This window comes from Bos taurus, chromosome 10 (assembly GCF_002263795.3).
Source record: "Bos taurus isolate L1 Dominette 01449 registration number 42190680 breed Hereford chromosome 10, ARS-UCD2.0, whole genome shotgun sequence".
In the NCBI taxonomy this organism is placed as follows: domain Eukaryota; kingdom Metazoa; phylum Chordata; class Mammalia; order Artiodactyla; family Bovidae; genus Bos; species Bos taurus.
In genome coordinates this window covers 35,772,224-35,792,129 of record NC_037337.1, presented here as the reverse complement: position 1 = coordinate 35,792,129, position 19,906 = coordinate 35,772,224, and the positions used below count along the sequence as shown (strand labels likewise).

The window sequence follows — 19,906 nt, the reverse complement described above, 5'->3', positions numbered from 1 at the left end:
AAGATTTCCTAGAGGAGACACAAAAGGTACTAAAAGAAAAACACTAATTAATCAGACATCAAAATTAAAAACTTCGGCTTGTCAAAAAATACCAAGAAAATAGATAGCCATGAACTGGGAGAAAATATTTTAACACATATATTTGATAAGGGACTTGTATACAGACTACATAAAGAACTCTTTCAGTCCTATTCTTAGATGCTCAGTCATGTCCAACTCTTTTCGACCCCATGAACTGTAGACCACCAAGCTCCTCTGTCCATGGGGATTCTTCAGGCAAGAATACTGGAGTGGGATGTCATGCCCTCCTCCAGGGGATCTTCCAATTGTAAAATAAGGCAAAATATCTGAACAAACGCATCACAAAAGAAGATATATAAATGGCCAATAAACAAATAAATAAGTGCTCACTTCAGTAGTCACCTGGGAGATGGGAAGTAAAACCATCATGAGATACTATTACACATCCACCAGAATGGCTAAAATGAAAAAAACAAAAAAACAAAAAAAAACCACCACACTAAATATGGGAATGGATCTGGAGAAAGTTGATTCTAATACGTGTCTGATAGGAGTGTAAAATATTACAACCTTTTTGGAAAACAAACACTTATTCTATGACCTAGCAATGCTATTCCAAGAGAAATGACAATCTATGTCCACAAAAAGTCTTACTCTAGAATGTAAATAGCAGCTTTACCCACAAAACACATAACTGGAAAGAATCCATTTGTCCATCAACTGATAGATGGATAAACAAATGAAATACTACTCAGTTAAAAAAAAGGAACAATCTACTAAATACATGCAACGTGAAAATGCCTAAAAAATATATTGAAAGTACTGCATAATTCCATTTATATATAGTAAAATAAACAAAACTAACCTATGGTGATAAAAATGTGATCACTGGTTTCTTCATGGAGGAGGGGAAGATTGATTGGGAAGGTGCAGGAGAGAATCTTCGGAGGTAATAAAAATGTTCTGTCTTGAAATGTGTATCAAAATCACCTAAGCATACTTAAAAATTTGAGCCTTTCACTGCATGCAAATTATACTTAAAAAAATCAGGGGCTTCCCTGGTAGTCCAGTGGTTAAGAATCTTCTTGCCAACGCAGGGGACACAAGTTCGATCCCTGCTCTGAGAAGATCCTACATGCCTTGGAGCAACTAAACCCGTGCGCCACAACTACTAGACTGAGAGTCACAACTACTGAAGCCCATGTGCCTAGGTGGCCAAGAGAAGCCACCTCAATGAGAAGCCTGCGCACTGCAACAAAAAGTACTCCCTGCTCACCACAACTAGAGAAAGCCTGCACACAGCAACAAAGACCCAGCACAGTCAAAAGTTTAAAATAATAATAATAATTAGATCTTTAAAAAAAAAATCACCAATTCCTAGCAATCAACTAAATCAGTGAGTATGAGAGAGCAGTGAGGTAATTCAGGTTAATTAATCTGAATTAATTAATCATTCAGATTAATTCATACCATTAATCAAAATGGAGTAGAAAAAGGAAGGTCCTACATGAGAGAAGAGATTCAGTATTTAATACACTAGTGAAATATTTATCTCATCATATGTTACAGGAAGATAAAAAGATATTTAGAAGGCAAGTAAGAGATGTAGACAGTAGTTAAATAATGCTGGAAAATTTGAATATGGAATGAGAACAGAGGGCAAAGAACACAAACTTAGGTAAAATGAAGTAGGAAGCCAACAAGCAAAAAGGAACAGTAGTTAGTGAAGTGGAAAAACTAGTACAATGTCACAGAATGTCATCAAAAAGATTTAAGAATAGAACACCATCTGTGAAACAAAAACATAAAATCCAATGCTTTTAAAGATTCAAAGAGATGATCAAGGGTAATCATTACATTAGATCAAAATTATGATAATTTTCTGATAATACAAGAATTTTTTGGTCACGAGACTGCAGGTAGAAACCAATACTTTAGTTTACCTTTTTGAAAAGAAGTGTATTTATCAAAACATTTGTCAAAGGAGAGCAAGTTTTATCATTCACTATATTGAACAATACAGTGGTATTTTTCAGCTTTTCATCACCCTGAGTTCCTTAAATTCAGTTTCTCCAAGGCTTACATTTTCTTTGGAGACCACTATTTCTTTTGCACACATTCTCAAAAATAGTTTCCTAGAACATTATAATTGAGTACAGACAAAGGATAAACAGATGCACTCTCCCTCAGTATTCAGAACACAAAGAAGCAATTTCATTAATTGATTAGTCTCAAAGAGTTAATTCTGTTTCAGGATTCAGAATGACATAATTCTTTTGGTAAATACTATAATATGATACTGCTTTGCTTATCAGTTACCCCTGTATGAGAAATATTTCTATTGATAAAGAGTTTGGCTGCTCCAGTGAAATGGAATCCTATAGCTCTTTTTCTTAAGTGCGCTTGAGGGGATCTTTAGATAGCTGTTGTGTGATAAGAAAGCAGGAGGGGAACAGATTCTCAGACTACCAATTTTTGAAGAGTAGTTTAGTACTCCACTCCTTATGCCATCCTGCATGGGTCCACGGCCACATTAACTACCACAGCTGGGGGTGAATGATGACTGGTTGGAGCCCCAACCATCCTACATACCGTTTTTGTTGTTGAAGAGTAGTGTTACAGGCAGATTCTTGCTGTGCCAGAGCTCCCTGAAGTGTGGACATGATCCGCCCCTGCCTTAAAGGTTGGACATTTTCTTTACTCAGCTCCCATTCATCTCCCTCCAAGGACATGATGTCACTGTGAAGAGAGAAACAAAAGTAAATCTCATACTAACACTGAATTGTTACAACACTGGATTATTGTAAATGTTTTCAGAAAAGTGATAATTCATGATCTTTGGGTTAAATACAGTGGGCCAGCAGATTAGTAGTGTTATTAATGTTATACTCCTAACCTTCTATCTGTGACCTGGTTTCCAAGTTCAAGGCTGCAGTATTACCTAATGGAAGAGAGAACATGGCTACAGTATTGTGAGCAATATCCTAAGAAGAAAGTTTATGACAGGAAGAAAGAAGGGAAAAAAATATTATAAATTTGGCAAAGTAGACAAAAGTCAGATTGATGCCTATCACTGAATACATCACCTTGTTTAATTTAAAATTAGCAAAGTGTTTATCAGACTAACCCCATGTTTCAACTGATTACTTAAAGCTGAAGTTTATATATATAGGTTGCCCAGAGTAGAAGCAGACAAAAATACAGTTTACTGGTCATAAATGGCTCCTCCAATTATGTCAATTCTATGGGGGGGAATCTGCAAAAGCTTTTTGGAGGTAATCACCACAAAGGGTATATACTCTGAACTTCAGAGCTCTACAATCCTCGAAGAGAAGTTTACTTCTGGCCAAGAGATGCTATTTCTGCGTTTAAAACAGAGACAGACAGGCACTATTTTTCAAAAATAAAGTGAAAGTTTTGTGTGACCTCAGTCTAGACGAGAGCTAAAAACTCCCTTCAGGAAAACAAACTGTAAGTGATTAATAATGTAAGTTGTAACTACTCTTATCTTTTTAACTATTTTGTGTAAATATAAGGGCCATGTCATTTATTTTTCTATTCTCATGATCTAACACAGGATCTAACAGTAGTAAGCAGTGAATAAATATTGAGGTTTCTAGATTTCTTCTCTTACAATAGCAATTAAAATATCTGTTAAATGTCCAAAATTGAGCTGGGATTGCTTCCTCCCTCCCTTCTCCTCTTGCCTCCTCAAAGACCTGCTTTTTCCCTCATCTCAAATAAATGGCAATTTCATTTATCCAGCTCTCAAGTAAAAAATCTTAATGCCAACCTAGACACCCCTCTCACAGCCCCCAGTCATCCAGCAAGTCCTGTTGGTTCCACCTCCAGAACATATCCAGAAATAAGCCTTCTTCTCAGCATCTCCACTGTTTTCAGCCTGACTCAAGCCACCATCTTCTCTTGCCTGGACTATTTAAATAATGTCTAAACTGGTTTCTCTGCTTCCATCCTTTTCTACCTTTAGTCTTTTCGATACTGCAGCCAAAGTGATCCTGTTTAAACCCATGTCAGATCATGTCTTTCTTTTGCTCAAAACCCTCCAATAACTTTCAACTACAGAGCAAAAGCCAAGTCCTTCCAATGCCTGCATCTTCACCATTTTTACTTCCTTTTATTCTCTGGTTCATTCTGCTCCAATTACTCAGCCAGTGCCCCTGCCTCACCCAACTCTCACCTTCAGTCTTTGTACTTCTCCCCCCAGATCAATGCATGACTAACTCTTGAGTTTCCTTCCAGTCTTGATCCAAATAACACCTTTTCAGTGAGGCCCTCTGTTCAAAACTATCAAAAATTGCACCAACCCTCCTCCTCCCCAGTTTTGTTTGTTTTGTACCAACCACTATCTACCTTTTAGTTTATTTATCCTGTTTTCCCTACCCTCATCCCACCCAGAACTTAAGCTTCATAAGGATAGGGATTTTTGTGTTTTTGTTACACCTAGTACTTTGTAGGTGGTTAATAAATATATCTCGCATGACATCACTATATTTTAAATGGATAACCAATAAGGTCCTATCCTATTGCATAGGGAACTCTGCTTAATGTTAGGTGGCACTCCGGATAGGAGGGGAGTTTAGGGGAGAATGGATACATGTATGGCTGAGTCCTTTTGCTGTCCACCTGAAACTATTACAATAGTGTTAATCGGCTATACTCCAATATAAAATAAAAAGTATATATATCTTTTGCATGAATTAAAGAGCTCGTAAAATGACATTTATCTAAGTACTGTGTGGTGGTGGTAGTGCTCAGTGGTGTCTGATTCTCTGTGACCCTATGGAGTGTAGCCTACCAGGCTCCTCTGTCCATGGAATTTTCCAGGCAAGAATACTGGAGCTGCCATTTATTGCTTCAGAGGATCTTCCCAACCCAGGGATCGAACCCGAGTCTCTCTTGTGTCTCTTGTATTGGCAGGCAGATCCTATACCACTGCGCCACCTAGGAAGCCCATAAGTACCGTGTAGCCCCTAATGAAAACGCACATAGAATTTCAATCCAGAAGAGCTTGCTGCTAAGCTGCTAGGTCGCTTCAGTCGTGTCCGACTCTGTGCGACCCCATAGACGGCAGCCCACCAGGCTCCCCCGTCCCTGGGATTCTCCAGGCAAGAACACTGGAGTGGGTTGCCATTTCTTTATGGATAAATAAGGAAGAGCAGCAAGCATGAGGAGAAGGGCTTTTCAGATTTCTAACTATGCTACTAACTTAAAGACAGTACCTACCATGTACTAAGCACTTATTTGGAGGCAGTTACTTTACAAATACTCTGAATTCTCCCAGAACTCGGAATGGTAGGTAGCGTTAACAGCAGCATCTTCCATTTAAAGACGTATCCAAAGTCACAGAGTTAGCGAATGGCTGGGCTGAGATACAAACACAGACCACAAATTCCAAGCCCTTTGGACCCCCGGGGTCCCACAGCCTCCTTGGCTTTGCAGCTGGACGCAGCAGGATTCTCACGCGCCCTCAGCGCACTGAGGTCAGTGCTAACCCTGTGCCTTCACCTCCACTCCTCGCGTCCAATTCCAGCAGGGAGGACGATTCGGTTGGGCCTGCTCTTCTCCTGGACTGCTCTCAGCGGAGCCTCTGTCACTGCCAGGCACCCTAGGAGCTCGCAGGCCCAGCTCCCGGCCGTCCTTCTCCGGTACCTACCTCGGAGCACCCCTTTCCTTCTGCATCGCCGCCATCCTGCATTCCCGGCTCAGGGCCTCGTCCTCCCGCGGGCCTTTCTTCAGAGCCTCAGATCGCCTGGGCCTCCTTCTGCAACCTACCCTTCGAGGCACTGAAGCGACCGGAGGGTGCTCCCCGAAAAAGCACGCACCTAATTCCCTCACGAACCAGCCACCCCAAGCTCTCACGCCCAGCCGCCAAGTTTCAAATTTAACGGTCCCGCGCGGACAACGTGCTACGCCCCTCCGCTCCTCTGCGCTCGTGCCCAAGGAATCCTGGGACTTGTAGTTTATCCCGGGTTTAGTCAACGCTGTCGCGGTGCATAGTGGGAGTGGTAGTTTCCGGGGATTGTGGCTGTCCAGGTGCTGCAAGCTTAGCGGGTGTAAATTCAGGAGGTGTAAATTCTCAACAGGTGCTTTCTGCGTCCAGGCTCTAGAGCTAATCTTTGAGGCAAGCGAGGAACGTTTTAAGCATCAGAATTCTCTGATATAATGAGCATAGTGAGATGTCTCTGAGTGCTTGCTCTTGACCTGATTTCTGGACTGGCTGGCCAGGCTATGACCACCCCCTGCTGTCTGCCCCAAGTGTCACAAGTGTCCAGAGTTCTTAGGCGGCTCTGACCCAGTTGTTTCCTGCCCCGCACTTGAACTGAAGAAAACTAGAATCTAATTCTGTCGAAATCATACCAAATGTGCAACCTTAGGCAAGCGACATATTCTCTCTGACCTTCAGTTTTAACTCATCTGTAATGTGGTAATGACACCACCTTGCTTCTCTGCTGCAGTCCCAGGCAGAAAATACAGCTATGCTACAGCTCCGGAGGTTTTGCCTCTTTTCCCCTTCAGCAGACCAGCCTCTACTGACATTCTTTAGTCCCAGTTCTGATTTCTTGAGGAAGAAACCATGGTAAGCTCAGATGTGGCTGGGGAGCAGGGTTTTTGAACAAGCCTAGCTGCACAGCAGTCCTGACCGATTCACTACACTCATGAATCTCTGAGGGAGGGAGTATATTCTGTCTTCTAATGCTCTCTAACAAACTTCCATAAACTTAGCAGCTTAAAACATCACAAATTTATTACCTTACAATTTGGTAAGTCAGAAATTTGACTCAAGTCTCACACTAAACAAGATGTTGGCAGGACTGTGTTTCTGGAGGCCCTTCAGGAGAATTTGTTTCCTGTTTTCTAGTTTTTAGAGACATTCGCCAGTATTCCCTAGCTTGTGGCCCCCTTCCTCCACCTTCCAAGCCAGTAGCATCACTCTCCCGGACCCAGTATCTGTCACCACATCTCTTTCTCTGATCATAGTCAGGAAAATCTCTCTGTTTTGAAGGACTCATGTAATTATATCAGACCCATTCACATTATCCAGGATGACCTTTCCGTCTCAAGGTCCTAAACCTTAAAAACATCTGCCAAGTTTCTTTTGCCACATAAGGTGACATATTCACAGGTTCCATGGATTAGGACTTACTCATCTTTGGGGACCGTTATTCTGCCTACCACAGGGGATGCCAAAATATGTTGGCATCTCTAGACTTATTTGACCATAAAGAAGCCTTTTCACACATCTTTCAGAACAGATTTTGGCTCTTTGTAGTCTAACAGTAGGTCCCAGGGGAAGAAAATTTATAGCAGAATAAATCTTAATGATGGAATTTCAGGTTCAGTGGCAACTGGTAGGAGTTGGGGACTAGCAAGCCTCTCATTTTCACCCATTTATGTGCAAAACCATACCTATCTGCATCAGTGGTAGTTTAGTTGTCAGAAAATATACGATCTCTTGCTTGGTCATGGAGGGATGTGTGTGTTCTTGATTGTCAAAGGCTGATTTTCCCCAACTTTGCCTTCTTGAATTATACAAAACCCTACTTTAGCAGGCTAAACACTGCAAAGATGAAAACCTCTGGGTCTCCAGGGAACCCTGGACAAACTGCTTGTTTACTGTGCAACCACAGAAGGAGAGAGGGACTTTCTGAGGATGGGAGGAAGGTCAAGAGAGACTGAATGAGGGTATGTGTGTTCAGGACCTGAAGGAAACCACATCTGGCAAAGCAGCATCACCATGCTGCCCTTTACCCCAGCAACAGATCAGCCAATCAGGGCAGTGGTTGCATCTTGTGTTTACCAGTGATGAGTTGTCCTGAGGTAGAAGAACCAATGAGGAGGAGGCATAATAATCCAAACCATCTTTGTGTTGCCGGGAGGAAGGGTGAGAAGATGCATTAACCCCAGGGCTGGCAGCTACTGGCTGCTGCCTAGTTGCATCTCACAGTAGCTGTTGTGCCAAGGTATTAGGGAACTGTCCTAGGAGCTGGGTTTCCCTCCAATTCTATGAAAACTTCTTTCTGGACTCTACTTCTGCTCTTCGAAAGAACTACCCTACTTTTCATGGGTCTTCTCAAATCACTGGAGATTGCCTGACCCTGAATTTCCACACTGATATATGCAAAAAATACACATACTGAACAAGAAGATACCAGTTATCAACTTTTCTGCATCTGGCAGAAAAGAGCCAAAAGGTCAGAATGGATCACAAGCTAAGAACAGAAGCATTCATATGGCAGGGCCATTAAGATACCAGGTAAGATACAAGCTATGTCATCAATAAGAAGTGCAAAAGTAAGCTGTTTTGATCTGGAATTAGCCCGACCAGAGTTTCACCCTATAGGAAGGTCTTGGAGAATTTAGAGAGTTGCCAAATACTCATCATTGTACTCAATTTATACAGGAGGTGATCCAACCTCAAGGAAGTGAGTAGCAATGAGAGTCACCCATTTTAGGAAGAACAGAACAGGATCTGAATGCTGCCAGCTTCTTACTTCTAGACCACTGATCTGGGTGCCACAAATTTCAGTTGTAAATTAAGGGATTCAATCTTAATTTACGTTGAATTCTTTCAACGTAAGTTTATGTTTAATTAACTTCAGCTTCTGGGTGCCAAATTCTTGGGGAGGAAACTAGTATCATGAAGAGTTGGAACCTCCACTTATTCCAACATGTTGGATATTAAAAAAAAAAAAAAAAGGATGGGGTGCCTGGCAGGCAGTTTTGTTTGTTTTGAGGAAGAAAAATGGTGGAACCATAGGCCTGGGAAGAACTGGAATGGGGAGGGCCACTTGATATCTGTCTTGGGCAGTGACCCTTCTTGACCTGGCCCCAAGGACTCTGGCTTTGTAGAGAAAGGACTGACAGGCAGAGGCTTTAGAAACTGATACTGTGTAATGCTGGCCTCCAGCAGCACTGTCTTCAGGCCCAATTGCCAAGGGCACAACCCAGCTCCAACATCTCAATTTCTGGCCATCGTGAGAGCACTGAGAGGCCATTCCTGGACCCTGTGCTAGTGCCACATCAGCACCCTTGCTGCAGGCTCCAGCAGAGGGGAAATATCCTCCAGTGGTCTCAGAGGTAGAGGCCTTCAACCAGGGAGCTAGAGCAGAGAGGGAAAAGCATGGCAAATACTGGGTGGCTTCAGCGGGGAATGGACTGGTTGCTGAGTGCCAGATCTCTGGGAAACACTCAGATGACCTGGGGGAGGCTTTGAAAGGGAGGGTGAGTCAGGCCTTCATGTATAATTGTCCAAATTATGCTATGCCCAAGAATGCCTGGCCAGAGGCACGAATGGAGAAGCTTTTTCCTGCTTCATTCACTCAGAGTAGGCACTTTAAAAAGGAATATGCCCAGAGGGACCTCCTTTCTCTAATTCACACAAAGCAATGTATGTGTTAACCAAGACCTTGGGTCTGGAGAGCCTATGGAAGAGCCAGTGGAATTTTCATTATTCATGTTCAGGTGGCTCCATAGCATTGAGCTAAGAATGAATTTCATACTGGTCTGTCCTCATTCAAGGAGGTAGTGATAACATGCTAGGTGGATGACAACTGGGATAGCTCTTGGCAGAGCCAACCAGTGTGGGAAGACTGACAGGAGGATGGAGTGTGTAGGGCATGGATACCCCACCTCCCATTACTTCTCTACCTGGAAGGCTTCCTCACTCCCTTTCTCAGTTATTGCCTCCTGGGGTATGGTGCAGACTGGAAAGTTTGCTTCTGACATTCTGAGGGGCCCAGCTGTGGGAGACATTCTGTGGATCTGGGTTATGTGATGCTTTTCCAAGAAATGACTAGAGGTCAGAGGCCCCCAGGCTGGGACAGGATGAGATGATTGGAAACAACTTAGTTTGGCTGAATGTGGGAGCCAAGCATGGAAATATTTGGATTGCACAGTAAAAGCTGGCCGTGGCTAGATGGGAGATGATTCAGAGAATTAAGTGATGTGACAAGTTACTTGACCTCTGCTCCCACCTCCTCCTGCTCCTCTACAGGCTGTTCTTTTCTGATCATTGCTTGGAAGGGTGGGTCCTCACAGGACTGGTCAACATTGTTCCTTTCTTAAGTCAATTCTGAGACTGAGAGCCAGTGAAAGACCTGAACTTGGGCCACTTCTAGAGCAACATTAGGGAAATTCTTCACATTTCAGAGTCCCAGGCTCACTCCTGGGCTTGAACATGCCAGTGATGAGAACCCTAAGCTCTTGAGCTGGATCAGAACCATACAAACTTCCTCTCTCCTTGGAGGTCTTCAGGACATGTTGCCTCTGGGAAGTTTCCATGTCTTTCTTTCAATGCAGGTTCCCAAACTGAAGGAAGGAGAAAGAATCCAGAAACAGGCAGAGTTAGAAAAATACCATCTCCTAACAGCTAAAGACAAGAGTAGATCAATCTGATCTTGTTTCTGATTTTTCCATCCAGACCCTTTGTAAGGAGTTAGAGAAGGCAATGAGCATTCCAAGAAAAGTGACCCAGGGACATCTGCCAGCTGTGGTCCTTGTAACTTCACCAGGGGAGCTGTGGTATTTGAGAGGCTGGCTTCTACCAACTGAGAGCCTTGTGTCTGGGACAGACAGACCCTGGATGCGTATTACTTATGGCGGCTCTCATGGGGAAGATGACGCCTCACAGACAGGTGTGAAAGAGGCTCAGCCCTCCCACCTGTGGGAGACAGTTTCTTCCTCAACTGCAAACAAAGAAATTGGACCAGCTGGCTCCTCTGAGCAGTCAGAGGCTCTACATTCTACAGTGTGTCCCTCAGTGGGGTGTAAAAGCCATGAGGTGGGGCTTCCCTGGTCCAGTGGTTGAGAATCTGCCTTCCGGCAGGGGACATGAGTTTGATCCCTGGTAGGGGAATTAAGATCCCGCTGGCTGCGGGGCAACTAAGTGCATGCACCACCACTACTGAGCCCATGTGCCTCAACTCACGAGAAGCCCATTTGCCACAGTGAAAGATCCTGAATGCTGCGACTAACCAATGCAGCCAAATATAATAATACAATAAATATTTTTTAAAAGAGAACCATGATGTGGGGTATCACGGTTCTGGCTCTTCATTGAATTCCCAGATTGATGGAAGTGAACATGGCTCAGATGGTAAAGAACCTGCCTGCAATGCAGGAGACTCAGCTTTGATCCCTGGGTTGAGAAGATCCCCTGGAGAAGGGAATGGGTACCCGCTCCAGTATTCTTGCCTGGAGAATTCCATGGTCAGAAGAGCCTGGTGGGCTACAGTCCATGGGGTTGCAAAGAGTGGGACACGACTGAGCTACTCAGCATGAGCACAAAAACATGACCTTGGTAGACCAAGCACTGCGGGATGTCCTTAATTCACGCAACAAACACTGCATAAGTATTTCATGTCAGGTGCCAAACCTGACAGGTATGGACACATTTTCATATAAATATGAAAAATTGCATAAGTCCTGTGCTTAAAAAAAATTCTATAATATGGCAGCTTATGAGCCTGGAGTTAGGGGAACTCAAAAGAGAATGCAGTTTCTTCCCTTCCTGGGAGCTGAGGGAAGGGGAAGTCAGAAGAGGGGTCCTAGAAAATGAGTAGGAGATACTGGAAGAGGAGGAAGTGACTTCAAGGCAGAAGGAACAGCATAGCTAATGTGTCATCCTAGGCAACAGAGAGTGCGCTGGGTGTTACAAAGGTAGGCGCTTAGAGGAGACGTGGAGACCTGGCTATGGATGCCCCCGCCCCCTACGCCTGGCAAACTGCAAGGTTGGAGGGCAAACCCAGCCCTCTCACCTCCCGTTTAGGGCAGGCGTCCAGCTGTAGTCTAGAAGCTGGAGCTCTTCCATGGAGCTCTCAGGTTTCCCAGCTATGGAACCACGTATTCCAGCTGGCTCTGGGAAGGGCCTGATGATCCCTCTCCTCCATCCCAGGTGAGAAGGGGGCAGCGCAGGGCACAGAATGGGCGCCTCGCCTACCTGGATGCATTCCCTTCCTCACCTCAGACACAGCTCTCGGATGCCAAACTGTTGTCATTTATTTGCTTTATCCCGACTAGGTTGCCGAGGCTGCCAGGACCAGGGGAGACTGCCCCAGCTGGTCTGACTGGTTGGGCTGCAGTTGCAGCTCTGTCTTTCCCAGAGGGCTCCTATGTCTCCCCTGCTTCCCCTCCTCCAGCTCCTCCCTCCATCCCCAGCTCTGACGAGTTCCCATTGGCTGGAGTGGCTCCTCCAGGCCAGTGCTCGGCAGCTGGTACCCTCCCCCAACTGGGGCTGTGGTGGAGAGTTGTGATGTTTTAACTTCTGCCTTTCCTTGCCTCCTGGATTCAACTGTAGACTGAGGCAGCCTGCTGTTGGACAAATTGTCTATACTTCAAGAAACATTCCACTCGGGGGGTTTGTACCACAGGGTAGTTCTGGTCCCCAGAGGGCATCCAGAGGGTGAGGGTAACTGTGATCACCTAGGAGACTGAGCTCCTTGTGTGCATTTACTGGGGATGGGGCAGGGAAGTCCTGCAAAGCACGGGACAACCAAATAGAACAATGAATTGTCCCCTCAAATGGCAGTAACTTCCCTAGTTGGGAAACACTGCATCGGAGCCCACTTTATTCACAGGGTGCAGTTTGTGTAATCTCTGCAGCAGTGTTCCTCCTCACACTTCACTGCACACAAGTCACCTGGGGATCTTGTTAAAATGCAGATCTTGACTCAGTAGGGTCTGGGGAGGGGCCTGAGCATCTGCATTTCTAATGAACTCCCAGGTGTTCGAGCTGCTGGTTCAAGACCACAAACACTTTTCAAAGCAAGGCTTTACAGCACAAATGTGCATGTCTTTTCTTTTAGGGAAGGACATTTTACCTGCCAAATTTGTTAAACTGAATATTGCCAAATATTTGCTTAGGTTGGTGGTTTTCCATGGTAGTGATTTTGCCTCCTCCTTCAGGGGACATTTTTGACTTTGACTGTCACAACTAGGGGAGTTGGGAATGTTGGGGGAGAGGGGCTTGGGTGCTACTGACATCTATAGCAGGTGGAGGCCAGGTATACTGCTGAACATCCACCAATGGATAGGACAGCCCTTTACAACAATGACCCAGCCCCAAATGTCAGTATTGCCAAGGCTGAGAAACCCTGGCTCGGATAAAATTTTTAAACAATGGGAACTATATTTGTGGGGAATCTGACTTCATTGCCACTTCATTGCATTAGTGACTCCAGCCACGATGCTGTGAACACGTCATCCGCTGAGACTGGGGCTCCTCTCAGCATGATCGCACCCAGCCAGTTAGACATCAGAAGCACTGGGTCGTGGTCCTGATGAGTAAGCTTGGTAGTGGGTGTTACACTTCATCAGCCTTGGAGAGCAAATAAAAAAGAAAGCAACCACAACTGTGGAGGGTAGTGGGTGGCAAGGAGGGGGACAGGTTGAAGGAGGAGCACATAGGTAGAGGTGGCTGGAGTCCGTATTTTGGTTCTAGCACTGAGTGTTCATGACAGTTTCTTATATTATTTTGAAATAAACAGTTAAACATAAATAAACACAAAGATGGACCATGCAAGGATCAGTGAAGAAAGGGGGCTATAGACCAAGGATTATGATTAATCCAGTGTACCTGGGGTTAAAAAAAAGGTGATTTACACAGGGCAAGTGACTAATAATAAAGTGATACCATTATATTGATGGCAAAATTATCTGCGAGGGGGAGAGAACGTGACAGGTTATGCAAATGACAAAAGTAGGCACCCTCGGGTCTGACTCTTTCCTCGTATATGCAGAGTGGAGGGGAATCTGGAAGGTGAGGAAGACAGGCTTTTTTATCTTCTGCTCAGTTTTAGCCATGCCAGGACTGTCCCATGAAGTGTCGCAGTGGAAGGTCAATGGCTCCAGGCTGTATCCTGACAGCCTGCCGCCCAGAGATGCCTCCCATCAAGTTCCCTGGTCTGCCTTCCGGGAGCAAGCTATCAGCCCCTGCCTGCTCTGAGATCCACAGCCTGTCTGTTCCACAGCCTGACTCGTGTTCAGCTATTCTGATAGACAGACACAGGCAGTTGGTGTTTTCTCTGGCAACTTTCCGTGTGCCTATAATTCCCCAATGTCTTTATGTCCCTATGTTCCAGTTACCCAGGGTCCTAGCCTCCTGTTCTTGCAGAATCTCAGTTAGCCCCAGAATACACAGTTCACCTTGCTTCAGACTTTCTTTCCTATCCACGTCAACAAAGACCTCTCCTATGGCCCCTCCCTCCAGACACCTGTCTCTGAGACCATCTAATTATAAACACCAGAGAATTTTCCTCAGTGACGTTGATGCACTTTTTATTATAACTTCCTCATGTGGTGGTTGTGCATTTTAACAGGGGATATCTGAATAGCTGGCTTCCCATGTGATGCTAGTGATAAAGAACCCACCTGCCAATGCAGGAGACATAAGAGACACAGGTTCAATCCCTGGGTTGAGAAGATCCCCTGGAGGAGGACATGGCAACCCACTACAGTATTCTTGCCTGGAAAATCCCATGGACCGAGGAGCCTAGCAGGCTACAGTCCATGGAACAGCAAAGACTTGGACACGACTAAGGTGACTTAGCACGCACGCATGCGTGTGAGGAGCTAACATTTCAAACCAAAGAAACACCTGCCAAGGCGAGAGTTTTTTGGTCTGTGGTGGGAGTTAAAAAAATCACCAAATGTCAGAATGAGAAGAGATTTTGGAGGTCTTCTAAAGCAACTCTCTCAAATGACAGATGAGGAGACCAAGGTTCAGAGAAGTTATCTACTAGAAGGTCACATAGTATGTAATGGGGGCAAATTTGAGGGCACAGTCCAACTCCTATTTCTTCATTCAGTCACTCAGTCAGCAAATCCTTATTGGGCATTTACTATTACATCCCAGGCACTAACTGGGCAAGAGGGTCACAAATAAGGTGGGATCTTTGTCCCAAGTCACCCCCAGCCTAGTGGGAAAGAAAATTGCAGTACAGTGGGGTCAGTGATTCAGGAGAGGTAGCATATGCAGCTTGGACATGTGGAGGAGAAAGAGAGAAATTCTGAGGAAAACTTGGCAGAGCAATTTTCTGACCACACCAAGGGTGTCTCTCCATAACTCTCACCAAAGTGGAGACCTAGACACCAGACAGAAACTCAGAGCTACTCCAGGATGACCAGAGAAATGATTGTCTAAAATAATAACAGTGATAGGTAGTGAAAGTGAAGTTGCTCAGTCGTGTTCAACTTTTTGCGACCCTGTGGACTGTAGCCTACCAGGCTCCTCTGTCCATGGGATTCTCCAGGCAAGAATACTGGATTGGTTTGCCATTTCCTTCTTCAGGGGATCTTCCCGACCCAGGGATCGAACCCCGGTCTCCCGCATTGCAGGGAGACTCTAACTTCTGAGCCACTAGGGAAGCCCCAAGGTAGTGAAAGGGGGCATTTTTAATAGTTATGCCTGGGCAGCAGTTACATATTACGTGTTTGGACTATCCTAGGCAAATCTGGACACATGTCCTTCCTGACTCTGGGGTGGTACCTTTTGGACCCCCCTCCTGCAGGCCCTCCTGAGAGTCCTTTTGAGAGTCCTCTTGAGAATCATGCTTGAGACTGAATCACCAGGAATACAATCCTGCCTGCTGGCCTCTAAGGGTGGCCCAAAAGCTGATAAACCAATCCTCTCGCCCTCCACCCTCCATCCCAGGCAGAGGATTTGCTTTTCTTCTCTTTGTCCTTCGTGCCCTGCAGAGGGGGTACAGGGATGATTCTGTGAGGACTGTGCAGCTGTCCTTGTTCAGGCTGTCTCCTCCATGGGAAAGAGAAGCACCATGGACTCTTCTAGAGAACACTGGGACTGGATTTGAGTTTGGTATTTGCTTACCTTAAAGGGAAGGTGTTGGGTCCAAGGAAGGAACTTCCATATCTAAAAGCCCACGATTCTATGGTGGTTCCCACCCTGCACAGATACTGAGTGACGAGACTGATGGTCTTACCCTTGCATCATCAGGGTATGGGTGAGATTTAAGATTGTACCAAAATCTGTACCCCTTGGAGTAGGTCTGATCTGAAAGAAGTAAGCAGGGCTCAATGTTTAGAAATGGAGAAAATCCAAAACTAACACATAATGAGTTACACGTGGTGCCTCTCTGGGTCCTCTCTGCTTGCATCTCCCTTTCCAAGAAGGGTCCACATCTGAGTCTTCGCACACCACCCTCTAGTCCCCTTCTTCTAGCTTATTTCTCCAAGCCTCCCCAAGGCCCATCCTGGGCCCTCTTTGACTATGGGAAAACATCCACACTGGCCGTGACACAGTGGTGGTTTCTTCCTCTCCAGCAAATTCCATTAGAAGGGAGAGAAGAAAAGTGAGGACCCGAGCAGCATATTCCTCTGGATCACACAGATGTCAGTTTCGTCCATATTTCTCCATGTTTTTGTGCCTCCCAGCTGTCTCTCTTGTCAAATGTTCTTAGGCATTAAATCTGTCCAGTAGCTTGAGGTTTGATATATTGCACTTTTTGATTGAAACCAATGAAATCAGGAATGCCCCCACGTCCAGTGGTTAGGACTCTGTACTTTCCGTGCTAGAAATTTGAATTCAGCAGGTCAGAGTCACAGTCTGCTTTCTTTCTTTTCTTTTGTAATATAATGTAAAGCCTACTTTCTTAACATAGTCTATATAGGCTCCTGTTTCTACTCCACCTGTAATAGCTTTCTATATGTGTTTACAATCTCTTATATGTACCCTTGGGGCCAGATAATATGGTGCATATACCATGGGGTTTTTCTACCACCTCCAGCAGGGTCTGCGCCAGCACTGCATTTGTAAATACTTTGCTAATTTGGCAGAAAAAATATAGTATTAATTACCCTAAGTGGAATAGAAATTATGAATAGCTTCACCTCATTTTAATAGGCTTTGATGCCAAGTGGGTTTTTGCTTGTTTCTTTAAGATTTTGGAGCATTTCAGAGTTTTGGATGAGGGGTTGTGAACATGCACCTGTCATTTTCCTCCTTGTGGCTGTAACAACCACCCTTCTTCAGTTCAGTTCAGTCGCTCAGTCGTGTCCGACTCTTTGCGACCCCATGAATCGCAGCACGCCAGGCCTCTCTGTCCATCACCAACTCTCAGAGTTCACCCAAACTCATGTGCATTGAGTCGGTGATGCCATCCAGCCATCTCATCCTCTGTTGTCCCCTTCTCCTCCTGCTCCCAATCCCTCCTAGCATCAGAGTCTTTTCCAATGAGTCAACTCTTCGCATGAGGTGGCCAAAGTATTGGAGCTTCAGCTTTAGCATCAGTCCTTCCAATGAACACCCAGGACTGATCTCCTTTAGAATGGACCATCCTTCTTAGCAGGCTTCATACCCCATTGGCTGATTCCTCTTAATCACTTACGAGGCACACTGCACTAAAGCAGTTTGTCCAAGGATGGCCAACTGAACACATGGGGTGTGAAGCCCCATGTGGAAGTGGAGGGAAGTAAAATGGGAAATTTGGGTCTGTGGCTTTTGTCAAAGGAGGGAACAAACCCCTTAGCCCTCAGGAGGAGGTTGTGGCTGAACTTTACCCCAGATAAACTGAAGCACCTTCTATAGGGGAGGCCTCGGCTTCTTTCTCCAAGCCTTTCTTCTAGCAACTGCTGCATCTTAATAAGATCTTGCGATACTCCAAAAGGATTCCAACTGTGGGATTTGCAGGCCTCAGAGCAGGCTGTGGAAACTGAGAGCTTTGGGGACACTTCTCAGGTCATTCCGCATGAACACCTACCTTCTTGGCCTAAGTATGGACAATCCTGTGACGAGAGAAGGTAACTTTCGCAATGCTGTGTGGGTGGCTCTGGCCTGAGGGTCATGTAGGATCTAGAGACATGAGTCATGGTTGGGCTCTGCCCTCAGGAAACCAGGTAACTCAACAGCTTAAGGGCACAGAGCTCCTTGAGAGTGAAATCTGGGGCCAGAGTTCAGACTTCCTCCTCACCGGGGGAGGCTCAGTCCCAGCTGTGGGTGCACCACACATGCTATCCCCTCCTACTTCCTCCAGGCACCGCCAGGCTTCTAGGACAGAGTTCTGAGTGACAGCTCATTAGATGCAGAGAGCCTGAAAGTTCAAACTTTAGAACAATCTGTCTGGGTTTGTCTGGAGCCAGGCTGGTCAGCAATGGCCAGAGAACAAAGGGCTCTGCAGGAGAAAACAGCATGCCACTTTAATGGTGTACTTTAAAGGCAGGTGTAATGGATCAGGGCCAAATCCTGCCCCATCCCCCCACCCTCCAGCCCCCCAGGGTCTGCTCCTCTGCCTGCCTTCCAGGAGATTTTCCTACAAGGCTCCACGCTACTGTCGTGCTGCTACATGTCTGCCCTACTCTAACTGCTGTGTGTATTCTCTTGGGGGGAAGTAGGCACTGCCAAAGGGATGTGTGCTTGGCAGGTTCTCTCTTCCCAGACTGGGGCACTCCCTGCAGTCTGAGGCTTCATGGGGGCTCAGGCCTGCCTTTACTCAGTGCTTTCAGGAGGGAGTCACTGAGCCATGGCCTTCCCTGGATCTGGAGGGAGAGAAGGGAAGGGCAGATGGATCTGGATCTGGAACAAAGCAAAGGGGGAAGTAAAGAGGGTAGAGAGGTTAACAGAGAACACTCAGTTTCTGTGGCACTGGGTTTCTGGCCTCACTTCAGGGAGCTCCCCCCAGAGCAGTAGGAGCTTCTGGGCTGTGGCACTGTTCCGCCCTGGCCTGTGGTCATGCCACCTGTTTCACAGGCCAGCTTGTAATATTAGGGTTGATTGCAGTCACCACTGGGCGCCCTAATTAATTCACTGTGCATGGTTGCTTATAAGTGTATGCAAATATATGCAAATAAGAACAACATCTGGACTATCCCAAGAATCTTAGTGTTATTTTTGTTCAGGTTCCTGGGCTGGAAATGCAGGGTTCACGTGGGGTTCATGTGGGTTGGGGGCATTTAAAGGACAGAACTGTTTCCTTTTTAAAACAGTCCTTTCTCCCTCTACTTCCTTTTCTTCTTTCTAGTAGAAATTCAGCCTTAGACTCAGTGAGGGAAAGGAGAAATGTGAACCCAAAACCAAAATTGAAAGTCCAGAAAAAAAAAGCCCAAGTTTTCATGGGAATGGGTACAGCCTGGAAGCACTGTCTCTCCACTAAAGAAACAGGGTCATAAGATTGTCATATTATTTTTTGAATAATGTCATAATCATTTTGGAATTAAAACAAAGTTTATACTCAGCTATTTGAGTCTCTAAATTATGTGCTGAGAGTGTAGATTGTAACTGAAAGTGGATTAAACCACAGGTTTGCTGCAGCCCTGGTTGGGTAGTTACTGAAGAGGTATTTAACATGTAAATCTTATTCTGTTTTTAATGAGCAGCAGCTCTGAAAGACACAGATGCTGAGATACAGGGACACTGGTGGTTCTGGGAGGTCACAGAGGAGACTCAGGCGACTGGCCTATCATACCCCTGCTGCTCCTTCCCTTTTCTGGGAAAGGGAAGGGAAACTAACATTTCCTGAGCATCTATGTGATCAGCACCAAGCTAAGGATGAGCTTGTGCGTCATCTCATTTTTAATCCCCAGTTTTTAAAAACAGATGAAGAAACTAGGATGCAAAAATGTTAAGTAACTTATAAGGGACACAGCAGGATTTCTTCCTGTCTGAGATTCCAAACTCCACCCTTCTTTTACTAACTAGCTACTTCCCTAAAACTGCCCATAGCAGAGGAAGCTTCTGCTTTACTGGCAAGCCCGACCAAGACTGGTGGCTATCCTCGTAATCGCTGGCAAGGCTAGGGGCAAATATCTGCTGCCTCCAGAGGCCATATCTTGCACAACCACTTATACAGGTTGATAAATGAGCTCTAGGCCACCCTGGCTTTCATTTCACTCTGAGAGGCTGACCTCCATACCA

General features: G+C 45.4%; 1 protein-coding gene across 2 annotated transcripts in view; it reads right to left on the bottom strand.

The window, feature by feature from the left end:
- The window catches only part of BUB1B (BUB1 mitotic checkpoint serine/threonine kinase B), a 55,057-nt gene extending 49,127 nt beyond the window's left edge, over window positions 1-5,930 (bottom strand). Inside the window, exons 1-3 of one of the 2 annotated variants that reach the window (XM_059890527.1) lie at window positions 5,696-5,755; window positions 2,918-2,962; window positions 2,614-2,760 (exon numbers count right to left, since the gene is read on the bottom strand). In XM_059890527.1, the coding sequence (XP_059746510.1) occupies window positions 2,614-2,753 (140 nt within the window). In that variant the 5' untranslated portion in view covers window positions 2,754-2,760; window positions 2,918-2,962; window positions 5,696-5,755. Of the gene's footprint in view, window positions 1-2,613; window positions 2,761-2,917; window positions 2,963-5,695 lie in introns of both variants that reach the window. The other variant, NM_001145173.1, reaches the window with a different exon arrangement.
- Window positions 5,931-19,906: the final 13,976 nt, after the last annotated feature.